Source organism: Furipterus horrens, unplaced genomic scaffold, assembly GCF_987537825.1.
Source record: "Furipterus horrens unplaced genomic scaffold, mFurHor1.1.pri manual_scaffold_4, whole genome shotgun sequence".
NCBI classification, from domain to species: Eukaryota; Metazoa; Chordata; class Mammalia; order Chiroptera; family Furipteridae; genus Furipterus; species Furipterus horrens.
The window spans coordinates 194397410-194417095 of NW_028327174.1; the positions used below are offsets into that span (position 1 = coordinate 194397410).

The 19686-nt window shown below is 44.2% G+C and overlaps 1 protein-coding gene across 1 annotated transcript; it reads right to left on the reverse strand.

Annotated features, from left to right (window-relative positions):
- Window positions 1-4911: 4911 nt before the first annotated feature.
- On the reverse strand, window positions 4912-19629 carry NDUFA8 (NADH:ubiquinone oxidoreductase subunit A8). Its single transcript, XM_090274677.1, has 4 exons — window positions 19466-19629; window positions 14014-14177; window positions 8616-8781; window positions 4912-5229 (listed from the first exon to the last, which is right to left on the reverse strand). Exons 1-4 carry the CDS (start codon window positions 19514-19516, stop codon window positions 5092-5094), a joined length of 519 nt encoding a protein of 172 aa, XP_090130803.1. The 5' UTR covers window positions 19517-19629; the 3' UTR covers window positions 4912-5091.
- Between the last annotated feature and the right edge of the window lie 57 nt (window positions 19630-19686).

Below are 19686 nucleotides of genomic sequence, written 5' to 3' on the forward strand. Positions count from 1 at the left end.
ACCCCGAGGGGACTGGAGGCTGATGAGCTGTGGCTCCAGAGAAGGGTTCACCAGGAAGAGGTAGGGAGACCTTTGGGGCAGAGCACACAGCACAAGGGAAGGTGAGGTGACTGAGATGGCACAGAGGAGAGATCAGTTTGGATCAAGTGTTGGGGGGACCTGTGGGAGATGAGTAGTGTAGACTCTTTTTGCCCAGCACACTGTGGGGACGCCTGTCGGAAATGTCCCCATCAGATTAAAGACGAGGGTAAGTAGGCCACAATGGTGCTGGGCTTATGCCCACAAAACCACGTTTCAGCCAAACTTTCTGAAGCACCGAGCCCCATCCTGCCTCAGGGTTTTGTTCCTGCCGTTCCCTCAGACTGGGTCACGCTTCCTTTCATTGGCTGGCTTCTCTTCGCCCTTCAGGAGGAAGGTCAAACTGTCCATGGCTCTTTCCCTGAACTCAGCGTCCCCCATCCCCCAGCTCCTCTCTGTTCTATTAGCCCCGTTGGGTTCCTTCGCAGGACTACCACAGTCTGAAATTTCTGTACTTACCAAGTCATTGCCTCCGCCACTGGCTCGGAAGCCCCGCGAGAGCAGGGTCCTGCCTGTCTTGTTTGTCACCTGTGCCTAGCACGCTAACTAGCACCCAGCAGGCTCTAAGATATTTGCTCAATAAATTAAGGAGTTGATCAATGGATTTCCAGGGTTCTAGCGGAAACTATAACTGTTTTCCTCCCACTGAAGAAAGACTATTTGAGTATAATGAGCAAGAGTCATATTATTTATTACAAAATCTGTATGTCCAGGCCACACCACAGACCAATTAAACCAGAATACCTGGGGGTGGGAACCAGACATCAATATTTAAGGGTCTTCAGGTGATTCCAGTGTGACCCCAAGGCTGAGATGCAGTATCTTCGAAGGATAAGAGTGTGGCCGTTGGAACCAGACAGCCCCCGTTTATTTTCCAGATAGACCACTTCTCAGATATGAAGCCTGGGGCTTCCTCCTTAACCTCTCCCTAATCTCTTATTTTTCCAAAGTAAGTAAATAAATTTGCAAATGTCAATATCTTATTAAAGCAATTTACATGGGACACATGTTACAAGTGATCAAGACACACAAAGATGTCACAACCCCAACCTGAGACTTTCTATGCTGTAGAACAACTGGTACATCTTAAAACCCGAGTATATTACGATCCATTTCAGGGCCTAAGAATACATCTTTTATTATGCTCAAAGAATTTCGGTTAGGATTTGATACCTACAAAGATGGCAATTTAACCTCAAAGAAGTACTCCTATTTCTACAAAATTAGTATGCTGTTTTGTGGCAAGGAGAGTGTTTAGATATCCTTTGGAAAGATAAACTTGGTGTATAGTTGCTTATTTCCTGAGTGTCTGTCATGTGCTAGGCATTAAAATATAAAAATATAAATAAGGTAGACATCTAGATCTTTCAGTGCCATGACAGGTGTTACTGAAACAGGATGCTACAACAATTGCTACCATTTATTAACACTGTACTAAGCCCAGGCTCTGTAGCTTCAGCGTCATCGCAAGATGTCGATTCAACACGGGAGGAGACAGATACCATGTCACTCCCGAGTCGGACTGCACAGCCATTCTTGGCGGTGCAGATAGACTCTGAAGAAGCTACACCATCGTCTCTCGAGACGGACGGCTGCCGACGACTAAGCATTTCATGTGTATTAGTCATTAAATCCTCAAAGGCATCCCAGGAGGTGGGTACTATTATTGTTCCCCATTTTACGACTGAGGAAAATAAAGAACAGAAAGGTTAAGTAACTTGCCTAGGATCACACAGCTATTAAATGACAGAAGCTGTATTCGGATCCAGAGAGCCCAACTCCAGAGCCCTTGAGCTCAACCCTCCTGCTATATTGTATCATGGGAACAAAGGGGCAGGAAAGACCACTTCTGGCTGTAGGAAGGGGATGCTTCCTGGGGAAGACAGCACTCGTGTTTGCCTTGAGAAATGGGTAGACTTTCAAGAGGCAGAAATGGGAAAAGGATGTTTCCTGGCGAGTGGATGGCAGCATTAGTGAAGGTTTGGAATTTGGAAAACACTCTTAAGAAAGGCCATTTGGGATACTATAGGGTACATGATAAGAAGATAATGGTGGGAAAACATGGGCTAGGCAAATGCCAGATTATGGAGCGTCCAAACACCAGTAAAGACTTGGGCTTTACTTAATAGCCATTCGGGAGCCAGTGAAGGCTTTTGAGCAGCAGAGGCGCGTGCGGCCAAGTGGAGGATGGACTGGAGGGAGAGATGAAGGTAGGGGGCTGAATCGGAAGGAGCATTTAAAAATGCAGGCAAGGGGACAAAAACAGGCTGGGACAGTGACAGTGAGATAAAAAAGGAAGTCCCAACATGAGAGATTATAGAAGGAACGCGCCAGGACTCGGTATTGGACTGGAACACGGGGAGCAGTGCCGGAAGGAGTCAAAGGTGTGCCTCATGTTTTGACACTGGAAGGATGGAGACACCATTAACGCAGATAGGGAAGACAGGAACAGGCTTGGCCGAGGAAAAGGGGCAGATAAAGTTCCTTTGGGAATGTAAGGAATCAGTCTCATTATTCTCCAGCAGGAAGATTTTTCTATTATCTGGAGTCCTGCTCAGGGACCCTTCACACTAACTGCTTCCAACTTGTCCTGTGACCTTTCACCTACTGAAATTGCGAGATGCATTTGTTGTGAGCGATTTTAGGAATTTTATCTTCGGTCCTAGAAGGCTATGATGTGGTATAATTCTATCAAGAATACAGGAAAGCCAAAAGTTAGTTTCTTTGTTCAAGGAATTCAAAGCAAGGTGGCGGGGAGGGGGAGGGGAGGAACTGCTGTCCAACTTGGGCAAAAGTTAAAACATCCTAGAATTGAATTGGAAGACATTAACAGCTCAGGACTTGTTGCTCGGATTCTAAAGATGTGAACTGACACTCAGGGAGTGCCCGGGCTGGGATATGGGAGCAGAAGAGTCAGATACAGACTCTACACTCAGTATGGTTTGCGCCCTTGTTACCCAGAGTGTGGTCCGCTCCACTGACCACATTAGCACCACCGGCAGCATCAGCACGAACAAGCAGCAGGCCCTACTCTGGACCTACTGACTCGGAATCTTCATGTTAATAAGATCTCCAGGTGATTTATAAGCAGTGGTATATATTAAAAGTACAGGCTTTGGGATGAGAGGAATCTGGGTTTAAATCTTAGCTTAGTCTTCGCTTCCTAGACGGCCTTCACATATAAAATCAGTCAGTGGCCCTCTACCTTGGTTTCACCTCAGAATAACCTGGTGAGCTTTCAAAACACTCCATGCCCAGCCACACGGCAAATTAAATTAGAGTCTCTGGGGGTGGGATCCAGACACCAGTAATTAAAGGTCTCCAGGTGACTGCAGCATGTGCCCAAGGCTGAAGCCACAGATGCCTTTCAAGGACAAGAGTGTGGCCACTGGAACCAATTTTCATTTGTATCCTATTAAGACGGGGGCTTCTTAACCTCTCCCTAAGCTTTTGTGCCTTCATCTGTGAAACGGGCATGCCATACAACAGAGTCTCTTTTAAAGGCTTTGAAGGTGACATGTAAAGCACTTGGCACAAGGCACACCATGCAAATCCCTGCTTCCTTTGCAGAAGGAACCTACAAAGCAACACATAGCTTCAGGTATCATGCAAATGCCAACCTGCAGCCATGTTCCTATTTCCCCCATCAGAGGTGCCTTCCAATTACTTGGCCATCAAGAGGCTAGAGGATATTGCCAGAGCTGTCTTATAAATGTGAGAACCAATTATTTTTCTTCATTAAATTGGAAAATGAGGCAAAGACAGCTGGCAAGGAATATTTGCAGAACAAGTGGGAGTAAGGGTCACCCAAAATGATCCCAACTGCGATGTCAAACAGGGCTGGGGGAGGGGAAAGCAGACCATGCAATGCTTTGTCTTCGCTGTCCTGACACGTTGGGCAATAGGCCCTGCATCTCATCTAAGCCTCACAGCAATCTCCCCACTTACAATATCTAGTAGGGGAGTAGGAGAGGCCTTTACAAAGACTCTTATATAATGACTTCATTTTCTTGAACTCTAAACATTGGAAACCAACACCCAGAGGGCTGAAATGACTTATGCAGGGTTATACGCAATTTAAGGCCACAACCAGGTGTAAAGTGACCCAGTCAGATGCAGAGGAAATAAGCCTAGTAGTGAAAAAGAAACTGAATGAAAGGGAAAATAAAGATATAATAGTGCTTTGAACCAGAGCTTTATAAATACTTGTGGCTTTAACCTGCCCAGGAGATAGATAAGCACGTTCCCTTTAGTTTGTCCTCAAATTCAACCTCTCGCAAGAGGTTAAGGAACACACCCAAGGTTGGAATTGACACTCAGACCTCCCGACTTCCTGGCTTTGGAGCTGAGAGCTCAGCCACCACCTCCCTGGTCTATCAGGAAAAACATCTGGGTTATAATGCTTGAGGATGGGATATCAAGGGGAAGTGGTGGAAGTTTGGTTCTTTAAGAAACTCTGAGCAAGACCGCTGAGGACCCAGCCAGGAGGCCCCTCCCATGGCCTGAGTCACAGGCTCAAACGTTTCTTCACGTCTTCTCTCCTGGGCGCTACCCTTGTGTGACTTTAGGGAAATCATTTGAGAGGTTGGATGGGAAAGTGTTGAGACTCCAAAACGTGTGAACACACACATATCCCCAGGAGCTGTCTCGGGCAATGAAGCCTTTCCGTTAGAGTCATTTCTCCGTGATCTAATGTGGCTCCCCTGCCACCACACTGGTGAATGCCTACTGAAGGCAAAGAGAGAGGAACAGGCAAGACCACAAGAAGAAAAAGCCGGGGGAAGTCATCTTTAAAGGCCAAAAGGTTATATAAAACATAATAAAATACAACTGTTTCCTTTACATTTTTTAATGGCCAGGAAATGGTATAGAATAACTGCCAAGTCACATAAACTAACTTTTTGTTAATGTCTGTGATCCGGGAAAGGACTCGATCGGCCGATGCAAACTGCATGTCAGTTTTCATCCATTGTCGTCTGGGCGCGTGACTGAGTGTGGGCCACGGGCCCATCTTTACATGGTCCAGAAATAAAGGCGGCTGCCATGTTTGGCAGGCTTCAGATCGCCTTCTACCGGAGGGTTGGGCTCCGGTCTTGGTCTTGAGTGATAGGGATTCTCCGGTAAAGGCCGATTTGTTTTCACTTTGGTGACCTGCAAGGGGCGAAGAGAAAAGCAGCACAGGTGACAGTCAGCTGGAGCAGTCTGTGACCACAGACACATCCCCCCTGTTTCCTCTCTGCTCCTCTGCCTCAACTACTCCTCTTCTTTGAAGCCCCAGCAAATCACAGCTCTTTTTGTCATGCCCCATGGAAGAAGTCAGAGACACAGAAGGGAAGAAGACAGACACTGCTACCAAGGGGCTCACTGTCTAGTGAGCAAGCCAGACAAGAAAATCAACCCCGACTTCCTAACCAAATTACCGTAACTGAGACGCGAACTCAGTGCCAGAGGAGCAAGGACTCTGCACCTAACCCGTCCTGAGGGCTAGGGGCCCAGACTATTTCTGAGGGGACAATGTTTAGCTTAATCCTGAAGGACGACCAGGAGCCAGCAGGAAGGTTAGGAAGGGAAGACACTCGAAGTAAAGAAACAGTACAAATGTAGGCAGAGAGGCATATCTTTAGCTGTACAAACTGTGGAGGGAGATGAAGCACCTACCCAACCACCAGCGAGTGCTGTCAGGAACAATGCTGGGCACATTGTCCCATGTCATTCTCGCACCCCAGGGGCCATCCAGCTAATCCTCAAAGCCAGATCTGTGTACTCCAAAGCCTGTGTTTTTCATTAACATGCTGCACTGGTAGGCAGGGGCCAGAGGATGAAGGGCACTGAATAATATGCCAAGGTGTTTGAACTTAAACCTGATGTCATCTGAAGCAGGGAAGTAACCAAAAGGTGTAGAAGCTAAACTGTACAAGTGACAAGACCAGAAGTGGGGAGCTGAGCCAACAGGCCAGGCAAGAGGGTGGAGCACTGAACTTCGGAACAGGGAGAGAGATGGAAGGTGTTTATACCCACATTATCCCCCGATGGCCACAAAAATGTCCATTGGAAACTGAGTAGAAACTGTTCTCATTTTAAAGATGAAAACACCAGCCCAGAGAAGACACATGACCGTAATTATTAACAGCCTGCTTATCTAGTGGTCTGAACTCTAAGTCACTCCCCGTAATAGGACCAGATTAGTCTTCCTATATGTATAAATAAAAAAGCATTTATCAGAACGGAGCTTTCATGTGCACAATGAATAATTATTACTATAACCACTTAGAAGGTATTATTATCTCTAGTTCACAGACGAGGACAAGAGAGGCTGACTTGCCTAAGATAAAGACACATGGTAAATGTCAGAGCTGCTGCCGAAACCCAAGTCTTCTGATTACAAGCCCAAAGTAGTCTTTTGTTTGTTTTTAACACAGCCTTCTCATCTCTCTGCTATAATTTGAGATCACTAATGGCTCTTTACTGCTGGATAGAGTTCATTCCAAATACCTCCAGCTGGTATTTGAAGCTCCTTTAAGGAATTCAAGATATCTATGAAATAAATCAAGAAAAATGTTTCTCAAACTGAAGGTAATAAAAGGACCCCTTTAAAAGACAAATTATTGTGGAAAGAACAGTAGAACGACTTCCTCTTCTGCACCAAACTCAAAAGAAAAAAGGAGCAGAAATGTTTGGTCAAGCGAATTCCTAAGTAAATGACCTCAGGCAGCGAACTTAACCTTCAATTTCTGATCTCTAAAATGGAGCTATTAGCTCACAGTGTTATTAGAATAATCTATGTAAAGTGGTGGATGTACATACAGCAGGTGCTCCCTAAGTTATTTTCAGTATTAATATTACGATGATAGAATTACAGGTGGGAGAGCAATTGTGCCCAGGAACGTCAGAAACGCCAAAGAAGGACATGACCTTGGGCTGAGAGTAGACAGGTAGGAGGTCACTAGGGAACACAGGAGGGCAGGCAGCCCAGAGGGAAGAGAATGCGAGTGTGAGTGAAGTCAGGCTTTGTCCTGCTGATCATCACCTTTCTAGAGAGAGACTGGATACTGACCGCAGCATAACTATAACTGGTAAGCCTCTTAAAGAAGTACACTTCTGAGAAGTTAAGAAAAATAATACTTTTAAGTTTTTAAAAATGTTAACACAAAAACTCAGAAATTAACATGTCTTCTTAACAGCATGATTTGTTCATTCTTTCAAGAGAGAGAAATGAGGGTAGTTTTCATTATTAAATATATAAGTTCCACCATTTTCCAACTTAGAATTATCAACTATTAAAAATAATTTGTTCAGTGCGGCAAAGGAAGGCATCTGAAGTAAAATAATCAAGCCAGATACAAAAAAAAAACCCAGTTGCTAGGCCATTCATCTACTTGTAACAAGCTTAAGACCCAACTACCCGCTGATACCACACACAAGTAGAAGGGAACGGACAGTATGTGGACCTACGTGCCCAGCACAAGGCAGGATATTCACATAGGCTCTCTAGCTTAAGCCTCACAGAAAACTAGGGATTTAACACGAATTCCATTTTATAGACCTGGTGTGATAGGAAATTTTAAGCAATTTGCTCCGGATCCCACAGCACTTTAGTGGAACCAAGATTCAAACCTACTATCTGTCTCCATTCAAAACCTGGGTTTTTCCTCCACGCCATGGTACGTATGCCGTGCCAGAGGGAATGGAGGCTCAAGAAGCAGGGATGGGTCAGATCAGAAAGGGCTTTCTATGCCCAGATATGGAGAGAATGCTTTATCTGGCAAGCAGTAGGGAGCCCCTGAAAAGATTTTTTTAAAGAAAGTGACATTTATTTCCCACACAGATCATGCCTATCATGAAGATGTAATTATTTCCTAAATTCTTCAATTTCGGAGGATGCATTGCCTTCTAATATCCGAATTGGTCCACCAGAAATTCACGTAGCCCAGGTTAGGAGCTCCTGTCCAGGAAGTGGGGACAGTGAGGGGATGCAACAGCTTTTCCAGGAGATGCTCATCTACAGGAACTGATGGGCGTACAAAGGAAGAAAGAGTGAGACGTGAAGAAAAGACATTCAGGTTTCTGGCTATGATGTTTCAACAGATGGTGGTTTCAAAACCGAGACAGGAAATACAGGAGAAAGGGTAGGAAAACGTGCGCTTGAAAGTCCAGGCACATACTTTTTGTTACCTTGGTCTGCTCCTGGAAACTCTGACAGAACCCTGATCCTATCTCCCCACGGAGTTCCACAACAGACTCAATGTTTGCAACTGACAGTGTCCCCAAACACTTTATCCTTATCTACTCCCTTCTGTTCTCCAATTAGCTAATTAACCACAAGCAAATCTGCACATGCTGGAAGATCTATTTAAAGGAGTACCTCTGTTAAATAAACTCCCTTGGGGACTGTGTATAATCATCCCCAATTAACCTGTTAGGTACATCTGGATCTCTCATGTCATACCTGCACTCACAGAGGATCCTTTTCTGACCTCCGCCTGCCTTTGCCTGCCCTTAGTGACAGAGGGAGCCCGCCAGCAGAACACCCTTTTTACCTTGGACAGCTCTCCCAGGTCAGGTCGCACCCAGCCCAGCTTGTCCAGCACACATTCGTCAAACTTGGCCTGCTGTTTGCGACAGTGACGAAAGAGCTGCAGGCCGGAAAAGTCGATGCAGGTCCAGTATTCTGTAAAAGGTTCTGCACAGTGGCGCTTTATCTGCCTGGAAGAGATGGCTAGGTTAGGGGGAGTTTTTTGCAAAAGAAAAACAGAGATGTGGGGAAAAAAATAAGTATAAACCTGCTCACTTGGAGCCTATTTATTCTTTAGATCTAATTCTAAAGATTATCAGCTTAGCAAGTTTAGAAGCGACAGAGGCATCATCAGAGACGGGCATGCGGACAGAAGTCAGAGGGGACAGATAATGGCAAAGGAAGAGACAGAATTATAAAAAGCAAATACACAGACTGCCAAGCAAAGACCCTGGGAGCATTCAGTGTAGAGGCCAACTGCCTTACACTCCGCAGAAGCTCAAGATCCTCATCCTATTGATGCCTGAACAAACACAGAGATTACTGTTGTCAGTAATAAAATTAAATTATAGAGCCATGGCTCACCACTTCACACAACCACATCAAAATTACAACTAAAATATAGAACCACCACTCAGGACGGTCAGAAATTGAGCTGAATGGAACTCTGACAACTACAGAGCTAAAGAAACCACATCCATCCAGACAGGTAGGAGGGGCGCAGACACAGAATGGCTGGTCCCGCACCCATGTGTGGTGGATAAAAACTCAGGAGGGAGGAGTTCCAGCCCCACATCAGGCCCCCCAACCAGGGTTCCAGTGCCTGGAAGATAAATCCCCACAACTTCTGGCTGCAAAATCCAGCAGGGATTGAGTCAGTGGAAGAAACTGCTAGAGCCCCAAGAAGTTCCTCTTAAAGAACCCTCACATGGACTCACCTACTCAAACTCACTCTGAGATCCAGCACCAGGGTAGCAGCTTGAAAAGTACCAGTGGCATACAGGGAGAAACTGAAGTGTCTTGGGCATCAAGGCGAGCAGAGGCCATTGTCCCTTTTCTAAGCCCTCCCCGCCAGAGCCAGCAAGTTGGTGCCATATCTGAGACTCCATCAATCTGACTAACACTGTTTGACCCGCCTTGGAGATCCCTAGAGACTCTGCTCCACCCAACTTACCAGCCCACCCATGCTGCTTTTCCATATGACTGGCTGGCCTTGGTTCATGCTTCACAATTTCCTAAATCCTATCAAACAAGAAACAGCTGGCCTCAGTGAGCCCCAGGCCAGGCACTAGCAGCAGCCATCTCAGATTGCTTTGTAGCTCAGGCAGGGTGGCCCCCAGGCAGAACACAGGTGGGGGCTGACCTTGGCCTGCACCACCCGGAAAACCCCAGGGCCAGTGCACCCAGTGGACAGCTATAGACCACATTGGCACAACACCACCCTGCCCCTGCACAGCTGATCCTCCACGGAGGGCAGAGGTTGGTGGTCAGTGGTTACAGCCAGTCCTTGCAGCTGACTGACCTGGGTAAGTCCCTCCCATTGATCTGCCAACAGCAACCAAGGCTCAACTATAAGAGGAGGGTGTACTCAGTTCACACAGAGAGCACACCTCGAGTACCCAGCTTGGGTGATAGGGGAGGCTCGGCCACTGGACCCTACAGGACACAGAGTCCAAGCAGCTCTACCTAATACATAGAAACAAACACAGGGAGGCTGTCAAAACAAGGAGACAAGGAAACATGGCCCAAATGAAAGAATAGACCAAAACCCCCCAAAAAGAGCTAAACAAAATGGAGATAAGCAATCTATCAGGTGCAGAGTTCAAAACACTGGTTATAAGGATGATCAAGGAACCTAGTGAGGACTTCAACAGCAGAAAAAAGATCCAGTCAGAAATGAAGGATACAATAACTGAAATGAAGAACAAGTTATAGGGAAATAACAGTAGAGCAGATGAAGCTGAGAATCAAATCAATGATTTGGAACATGAGGAAGAAGAAAACAACCAATCAGAACAAGAAGAAGAAAAAAGAATCCAAAAAGTGAGGATAGTATAAGCAGCCTCTGGGACAATTTCAAGAGGTCCAACATTCACATCATAGGGTGCCAGGAGGAGAAGAGAAAGAACAAGAAATTGGAAATGTATTTGAAAAAATAATGAAAGAAAACGTTCCTAATTTGGTAAAGGAAATAGACATGCAAGTCCAGGAAACACAGAGAGTCCCAAACAAGATGAACCCAAAGAGGCCCACTCCAAGACACATCATAATTAAAATGCCAAAGGTTAAAGATAAAGACTCTTAAAAGCAGCAGGAGAAAAAAGTTAGTTACATACAGGGGAGTTCCCATAAGATTGTCAGATGATTTCTCAAAAGAAACGTTGCTGGCTAGAAGGGACTGGCAAGAAATATTCAAAGTGATGAAAAGCAGGGACTTACAGCCAAGATTGCGCTACCCAGCAAAGCAATCATTTAGAATCAAACGGCAGATAAAGAGCTTCCAAGACAAGAAAAGCTAAAAGAATTCAGCATAACCCAACCATTATTAAATGAAACGTTAAAGGATTTATTTAAGAAAAAGATCAAAACTATGAAAAATAAAATGGCAAAAAATACAAATCTATCGACAATTGAATCTAAAAAAACAAAGTAAGCAAACAAGAAGAACAGAGACAGAATCACAGATACAGAGAGTGTTTTGATGGTTACCATATGGGAGGGGGTTGTGGGGGGAATGGGAAGAGGGGAGGGGATTAAGAAGCACGAATAGGTAATTACAGAATAGCCATGGGGATGTACAGTACAGCATAGGAAATGGAGTAGCTGAAGAACTTATACGCATGGCCCATGGACATGAACAATGTTGGGGGGATTGCCTGAGGTAGTGGGTGGAGGGGAGCAAAAGGGGAAAGGTCAGGACAACTCTAATAGCATAATCAATAAAATATAATTAAAATAATAAAAAATTAAAATATATTTGGTGCTTTCTACTAAGGTAGCATATTAATTCATTTTGTGACCACCAAACTAAAGAAAAACATAACTTTTGTGTATAAAAGGGATAAGCCTCAAGTATTTTACAGAATTCCCCTTCTTTTACCATTCACTCTTCCTAGTAATCAAATATATACTAACTAAAGCAAGATAAGACACCATTATTTTATGTAAAAGCCATATTTGAGGCTATGGAAGAAACGCAGAACACCTCCTGCACTCACAGGAATAATTCTGAACCACTTGCATGTCATACTCCAAGAATCTAGCCCAGGAATTTTCCTTACCATGACCCAGGAAGAACCTCAGAGACGGTCTACAGAAACACATAGTGAAATATCTGCTTTGCATTCTTGCTACTTCCGTTGTTACCAGTGTCTTGTGTACCCTTCCAGGTATTCTGCGTATAACCTTGGGCATGGCACAGTGTACAACAGGAAGGAAGAAGGACCACCAGAGCCATAGGGAGCTCTTCTGCATGACCTCTAGCCCCACTGGGCTGGATTTCCATGGTGAACAAAACTGGACCCTCCTAACCTCTACCTGATCTACCGTTTCCAATGCATCTGTATCCCTCAACTGCTGAGGCAGAAGAAGGCCTGCAAACCACTGGTCTGGTACTTAGTCTCTGGTCTGGGCCCTGTCATCCTGGCACCCACACCCAATGGTTAGCTACTGATGCCTAAAACAAGCAACTTCAGCAGTGAGAAATTCCTCTCATGGAGGCAGTTAGGCACCTTGGGAACTCATGAAATCCAACATTTCCCATTTAAAGGTACTATTTCTGGGCCAAAGGAAAAATGCTTTGTCAAAGTTCTCTTTGCAAATAAAAAATCTGGTAGCGTTTGAGATCGTTGCTTCCTGGCAATGTTGTCAGTTTTGACTCAAATAAACTCATATTAAAAAAAAGAAAGAAAGAAAAATTTAAAAATAAACATTGTTGTCAATCAAATCAATGCAAATCCAAGCAAGAATATCATTTTGTACCTACCAAATATTTAAATAACATGCAATGCTGGTGAGGTATACCAAGATACAGTGCTGAGGGCAGCATAAATGACTCAACGTAAAAATGTTCCAAGTCTTGGTAACCTCACCGCTGGGAAATTTATGCCAAGGAATTAATTTAAAAATGAAAAAGATCTACACAAAAAGGTCATCATTGCAGATTTACCCAAAACGATCAAAGTTGGAATAAAAAATGATGTTTAATAAGAGGAATTGGTCAGGTACATTATGTTTGGTTTAGCCAGTGATGGAATATTATATAGCCAGTAAAAACGGTGATCATGAAGACAATAATAGTAACTTAATAGAATGTTCCCAACAGTGAAAAATATTAAATATAGACACACAATGATTTTAACCACAAAAATATCACGTGGCCAAAAATATGCATGTGGCCAAAGACAGCAGAAACAAAAATAGCAGCTATTATGTGACAAAATTTGCTTTTTCCTCTAACGTCACTATAGTGGACATCTGTGCGTTCTGCCTAGCCAGCAGTCATTCCCCATTCTTCTGTAACATCCTTCTAATTTTTCTCCGGCCACAATGCCTCCCTCTCTCTCAGCAACATGGTTTAGATAAATCTAAGTCTACTTCCACTTCAGACCTGACCAATCACAACATTTTATCTCCTGCAACTCATATTACTGGAGAATTGGCACTTTTTGTCCACATCTGCTAAGCAAGTGGCAGAGCAGCTTGGAGTGACTGGTGCCCATTTTTGCTGTAATAAGGAAAGTCTCTTTGAAAATGAGTTCAAAAGAAAAAAGCAGAACTAAGATTGGGAGGAAAAGAAGAGAGGCAAAAAGACACCAAGTCATTGTGAAATTATTTATGCCCCTGAATCCAGCCCTGATTGATGCCAGTACTATTTCTGGACTTTAGAGTTACATGAGCCAGTTCCCTTTGAGTTAAGTTCCTGACCCTTTTAATAGAGATCTGATTAATATGGCTGTTAAAAAGTTTTGTAAATTTTGATTTCTTTAGATATAGTATCAAGCACAGTGGCCTACCCAAAAATTGGACTCTGAGCACACTTTGCTTTCTGTCACAATTGTGTGTTCTGCGCTAATGTAAGGATGGCAATCTAGTGATACCTGCTAGCAAGCACTGAGCGGAACTGTTTTTAGGTGCCTCTTCAAATTTTTCATAACAATCCTGTCTAAGATAAGTATTATCCTACAGTTTGGAAATTGAGATTCATGGAGATTAAAGAACATGCCAAATAATAAAAACAAACAACAAAAATAACTATCAGTTATTGTGTGCTAATTTTGGTCTATCTGATTTCAAAGCCTTGCCCTGCTTGCTAAAATCAGTCACGAAAATGACCCCTTCCCCTTTAATTAGCTGGATGTTCGCCGAGATCCATGTACCTTGACGGCTCAACCACGGAGGCACTGAGGGGAGAAGACTTTTACCTGAAGAATTCCAGAGCACACTTGTTGACAAGCTTGCCTTCCTCCAGACAGCGCCGCGGGTCCTTTTCTTCCCAGCGGCACAGCATGAACTCCTTGTTGGGTTTGTCGCACTGAGCGCCATAGTGGTGGGCCGCGGCTTTAAGCACAGCGGAGCTGACTTTCACCTGGGGGAAGGAACGACGGGAGAAAGACCACAGACTTGTGACCAGGTCATCACGTCCGCACCTTCACCTCATGCTGGTCGAAACAGAGGGACACAGAGATAGCTGTTCTGACTTTGCCAGAAAAAAGTAACGACAAGGGAGGGGATTGCCACAGTGACCCTGGACGATCTACAGTGCTTCCGAGATCCCAAAGCCAGTTCACACCCGTGGCTTTCTACAACTTCGGGACCACCTCATCGGGCTGCCGTTACTATCCACGTTTAGACGAAGGAAATGGCAGCCCTAATAGAACCGTTAGGTCTTTGTGACAGAGAAGTGGAGCTCTGAAGGAAGACGGAGGCTTCTGGGACGTCATGGGAGAAACCAACCCTGGGGAGCTCTCATGAGTCTCCTCTCCAGGAACAGAAGTAACAGAACACAGGAGAATATTAGGTAATACCCCTCTAACATTAGAATAGTAGACTACAGCTAATAGTAGGAAGATATATAAAATTCCCAGGAGACTGCAGAATCACAGAAGACGACAGACTGGAAGGCATCAGTGTGGGCATGTATCCAGCAAGTTATTACTAATAATATTAGAGAGTATGTCCACGGTGGCCATCCCTCCAACGAGGTCAGTCTCACTTGCATCCCAGGACCTTTTCTTGAGCAGCCCAGGGTACTCGCCGCTGGCTCACGGGGAACTGCACAGACCCGGGCCCGCCCACCAGCTGCTGCAGCGACGGCCCTGATGGCCTTTTCTGTGCCTTTTCCTGGGCCAGTGCCACAATGCTTTAATTACTGCAACTTATTAGAACACTCTGTTGTCTGGGAGGACTATCCTTCCGATTATTGTTCCTTTTCAAATTTTTCTTGGCTGTTATTCCAGAAGAACACCACACTCCCAAAAAATCCGCACTGGAATTACACTAAGTTTAGTTACAGAGTAAATGAGAAGGGGACTGGCACGTTGATATTACTGGAGCTCTGTTCAAATTTACCGCCTCAGAGTCATTCCTTAATCATCTGATATAAGCTAGCGTCGGTGGTCACACTGTGTGACTGCTAGCATGTGAGATCCAAGAGAGGAAGGATATTTTCAACACAGATCCAATAAAGATGTCCTATAATGAAAACGTGTCTTTTACTATAGTTCACCAAGCACCCAAAATAGTGTCTAGCACAAGTAATTGTTGAGCACTCACTTCTGTGCCAGGTACTGGGGACACGATAGTTTCAAGAGTTAAGAATACATGAATCGTGGCCTCTCATTCCTCCATTTTTTCAGGTCATTCTATGCCCTTCGATTAAAATTAGTTTCCTTCATACAGGAACCCTGCACATTTCTTGTTTATTCCTTGTTATTTTAACATTTTTGATCCTATCTAAATAGGATTTTCTATTCGATGTTCAAACTGGTTACTGCTTATTTGCACATTGTACCTTCTCTCTAGCTACATCTTACTAAACTACCATCTGTTCTGATACAAAACTCAAAGAGAATTCATGAAAAACTTCCGTTTACAAATAGAAACTGCTTCCTTTCCTTTCTGATATTTATCTCCTTTTTTTCTTCTTCTCTTTCCTATCTTACTGCTCTGACCAAAACCTCCAGCGTAATATGGATGAACAGCAATGACAGCAGGCATCCCTGCCTTTCCCCAAACTTTAAAGTACAGTTTAGAATGAACTGTTGGTGTCTGGGATATGACTGTTCAGATATTCCTCATTAAGAAACTTGCTTTCTAATCCTAACTGGTTTTGTTTTACTGTTATTTTCTCCATCAGAGAAGACAAATAAATGTTCAGGTTTCTTTTTCATTAATCTATAAATGTAGTACAGAGCATTAATAGATTTTCTAAAACTGATCCACTGTATCTAGAATAAAATCTAGCCTGTCATAATGTATTATGCTTTACGACACCACTGGATTTGATTTGCAAATATTTTATTAAGGATTTTAATGTGAGAATTTTATAATTACTATTTTTATAATAATAAAAATTTTATAATTTTATTTTTTATGACTTTTACCCAGCTTATCTTAAATCATTACTAAGATAAAACGTAAAGAAAGATGAAGAGAGTAATTCATCTACACACTACAGGAGGAGGAGAATGCATATACCTGTTTGCTATATTATCTATAAAGAACTGGGAGAATAAAAATCAGGATGCAAACTTTCTTAAAGCATATTTTAAAAATTAAGTTAGCAGCTATCATGCCCCAAAAGACAACAGCAACAGCGTTCTTTGTATTACTTCCCAACAATTGTAGAGGTCTTACCAAAATCTAAGTACACCTATGCTGCCGAGCATAAAATAAGCTGTTACAGAGAAATAAAGGATGAGAACCACACGCTGAATCTATCCCGAGGCAAAAGAGCAAGATGCACAAGACGGCACAGCAGGTCAGGGGCAACCACGGGCCTGGAATCCAGAGACTGCAACCTCCAACCAACCAGGCCTCGTCCCATTACATCACCAGCACGGAGGTGGCACAGGACTTCAGATGTCACCTTCTCCCCCACCTGCTTCTTCACTGAGACTGACGAATTCCAACAGAAACAACCTCCTTTCTCAGCTGCTCACCATGAATACCCTCTCAAATTCATTCAGCTCCCTTTGTCTCAAAGGACACAGAACTCCAACGTCCTTCCTCATTCAGCCTCACCGCACAGCAGGTGTGCAGCATTAGTCTGCAGGTGTGGAAAGGGAGGCAGAAAGTCTTACAATCTACAACCAATCTTCTGGTTCTGTTCTCCCTTCCTTAAACCATGTCTGCATCTCTTTTTATAGTACTTAATTTAGACTATGCCTTATGTTTTACTTAATGTATGTAAAATGAGGGATAGTAGTACCTATTTGAAAAAAACTGTTATGATTAATAATATAAAGGACAGTGCCTGGCACATAGATATCAGCTAGCATTTTTACTAAAAACTGTCAATGTGGACCAGGATTTTCCATCCCAAAGCTTCTGACTGCCTTCTCCATAGGGTGTGTCATAGCTCCAAAGTCCATTGGGGTCCATAATGTATTTCACTTGTCTCAAACCTGCTCCTCGGGCTTCCTTGGTTCTAATGGCAGGTTGCAAGTCCGACATGAATTCTTCAACCTTTCCTGCTTCTGAGGCCTAAGCTGTTGCTAAGTCTGATCGATTCTAGACAAATTTGTCCTTTCCTCTCTGTAAGCACAGTTGCCAGTTATGCTGGGGCCCTTACTATCCCCCTCAATTATTTCAACAGCCCCAAGAATAGTCTCCCTGTTTTTCTTGCCCTCCTTCAGTCCATCCTTCACAGAGCTGTTGGAATGATCTTTCTAAGACAATTCTTATTTTACTCCGCTATTGAAACAAATTAGCAACAAAACCTGTAAGGATTCAGGTTTAACAGAAGCATAAAGCCTAAACTTCCCATAGGGTATTAAAAGCCTTCTGGTGGTTCGATTCCCAGTCTGGGCACATAACTAGGTTGCACGTCAGGTCCCCAGTTAGGGGCGCGAGTGAGAGGCAACCACACAGTGATGTTTCTCTCCCTTTCTTCCTCCTTTCCTCTCTCTCCAAAAATAAATAAACAAACAAATGAGTTATTAAAAAAAAAAAAAACAAGAAGAAGCCTTCTGGATCCAAACGACCTTTCCAGCCCTCTAGCCACGACACTTTAAAAATGGGCTTCTTGCTGTTCTCTCAGGACACTGAATTCCCAGTCCCAGGACCCATTTTCGGTCCCCTGCCTTTTCCCATCTCCTTACCTTTGCTCAGATCCTACCCAGGCTTAGGAAGCTGTTCGCTCCATCTCTGCCTATAATTCTTACATTATGCCCGAGAAGTGCTTTCTCTGTTCCTTTTATAGCCTCAGGGAATTATACAGCTGGAATCGCTTCATCTTACAAATAAAATAACTGTGTCTGCAAATGCTAAAAGTGACTAATCAAGGTAATCGAGCAGTTAGGGCTAGAATTGAGCTACAGCTTCAAATCCTACTCTCTTTTCTTAAACCGTGTCTGCCCCTCTTCCATAGCATTTAATTATACTTTGTCTTGTATTTTAGTTATTTATGTAATTATCTGTTTCTCAATTTCACTGTGTGAAGCCTAAAGGCAAATTTATTCCAGATAAAGAACACTTGCAGAAAGTAAACCTCCGTTGTTTGTTGAAATAAATTAAAGTTCCAACGAAAAACACAGCAACTGGAGAGTAAGCCAGCTTCACGGTGGGACAAGAAACCAAAGACTGACTATTGGCAGCACTTGCTGCCATCCCTACCCCTCCCCCCTTTTAGTAAATGTCACTTTATGGAAACGTCCCTAAACACTAAACATTTTTTCATCTGAGAAGCATAATAGTTGCCATTCTCACAGGCATATAAAATTCAGTTGAAGTAATGCAGGTAAAATACTTAACACAGTGCCTGCGATATAATTTATGGCAAATAAATTTTAGTGGGTTCACATTCCAGCTCCGCCACTTACTAGCTATGTGACCTTGGGCAAATCGCTTCTCTCGGGTCCTGATCCTTACTTGCCACATGGAGAGACCAATTATATCCTTCCTCCTAGTGCTGCTGGAAGGATTCCATGGATGACAGCACCTAAATCCCGCCTGACCTCTCCAAAAGGCTTGTTCGTGTTTGCCGTTATCAGTATTACACTGTCTTCACTGCTCACAGCACGAACTACACTGTACTGTCGTTGCCTTTTAGATTATACACTCAACGAGGGCAGAGGCATTCTCTTATTTTCCAGTGTATGTTCATATGGTCATTATTCAAATGGTATCTCTTGAATAACTGAATGCTTGAAATGTGCTATTATCAACCACGTTCCCAGGGCTGTTAGCAACCTCACCCTTCCAATACCGTCCCCGTTTTCTGCAGCTTCCTACCTTCATTCTAATGCACTGTGCACCGATGATACTACTTTAAGGTGGCTCTTTTCTTTTCTCCCTCGACTGGGAACACCCGGGGATGTATACTTACTTCGCACGGAGGTTTGAGTATTAAGTGACATGAAGTAAGTAAAGGTGCCCTGGCTGGTGCTTTACAAAAAGTACCACTACTACTCACGTAACGAAGTAGGTCTCTGTCGGGGAGGGGGAGAGTTCTTTAGCCACTGCGGGCTGGGGTGGGGCGATTCCCGGAGCTGAGGAAGGGGCATCCGGGGCTGACCTGTTTATGTGTTGGGGGTGAGGGTATGGGATCGGGGCTCCGGAGCCCAGGGTCCGCTGAATCGAAGCAGAACTGGGCCAGGCCCTGGAAACTTCCAGCCCTATGTCCCGCTTGCCTGTCCTCCAGACGAGCCTCACCTCCTCCACTTTCAGCTCCTCCACAGTAGGTAGCTCCACTATTCCCGGCATGATGTCTGTAGCCCCGACCCTGACGAGGCAGCCGCAGCCGCGTCGCCCCCCGTCTCCTTGAACTCCCCTTTCGACCGCTTAGGGCCACCCAGGAACTGCGCATGCGCCGCTGGCGGCACGCAGGCGCACTGCTCTGCCCATCTGCGAACCACAGAGCGTGCGCAATGCCG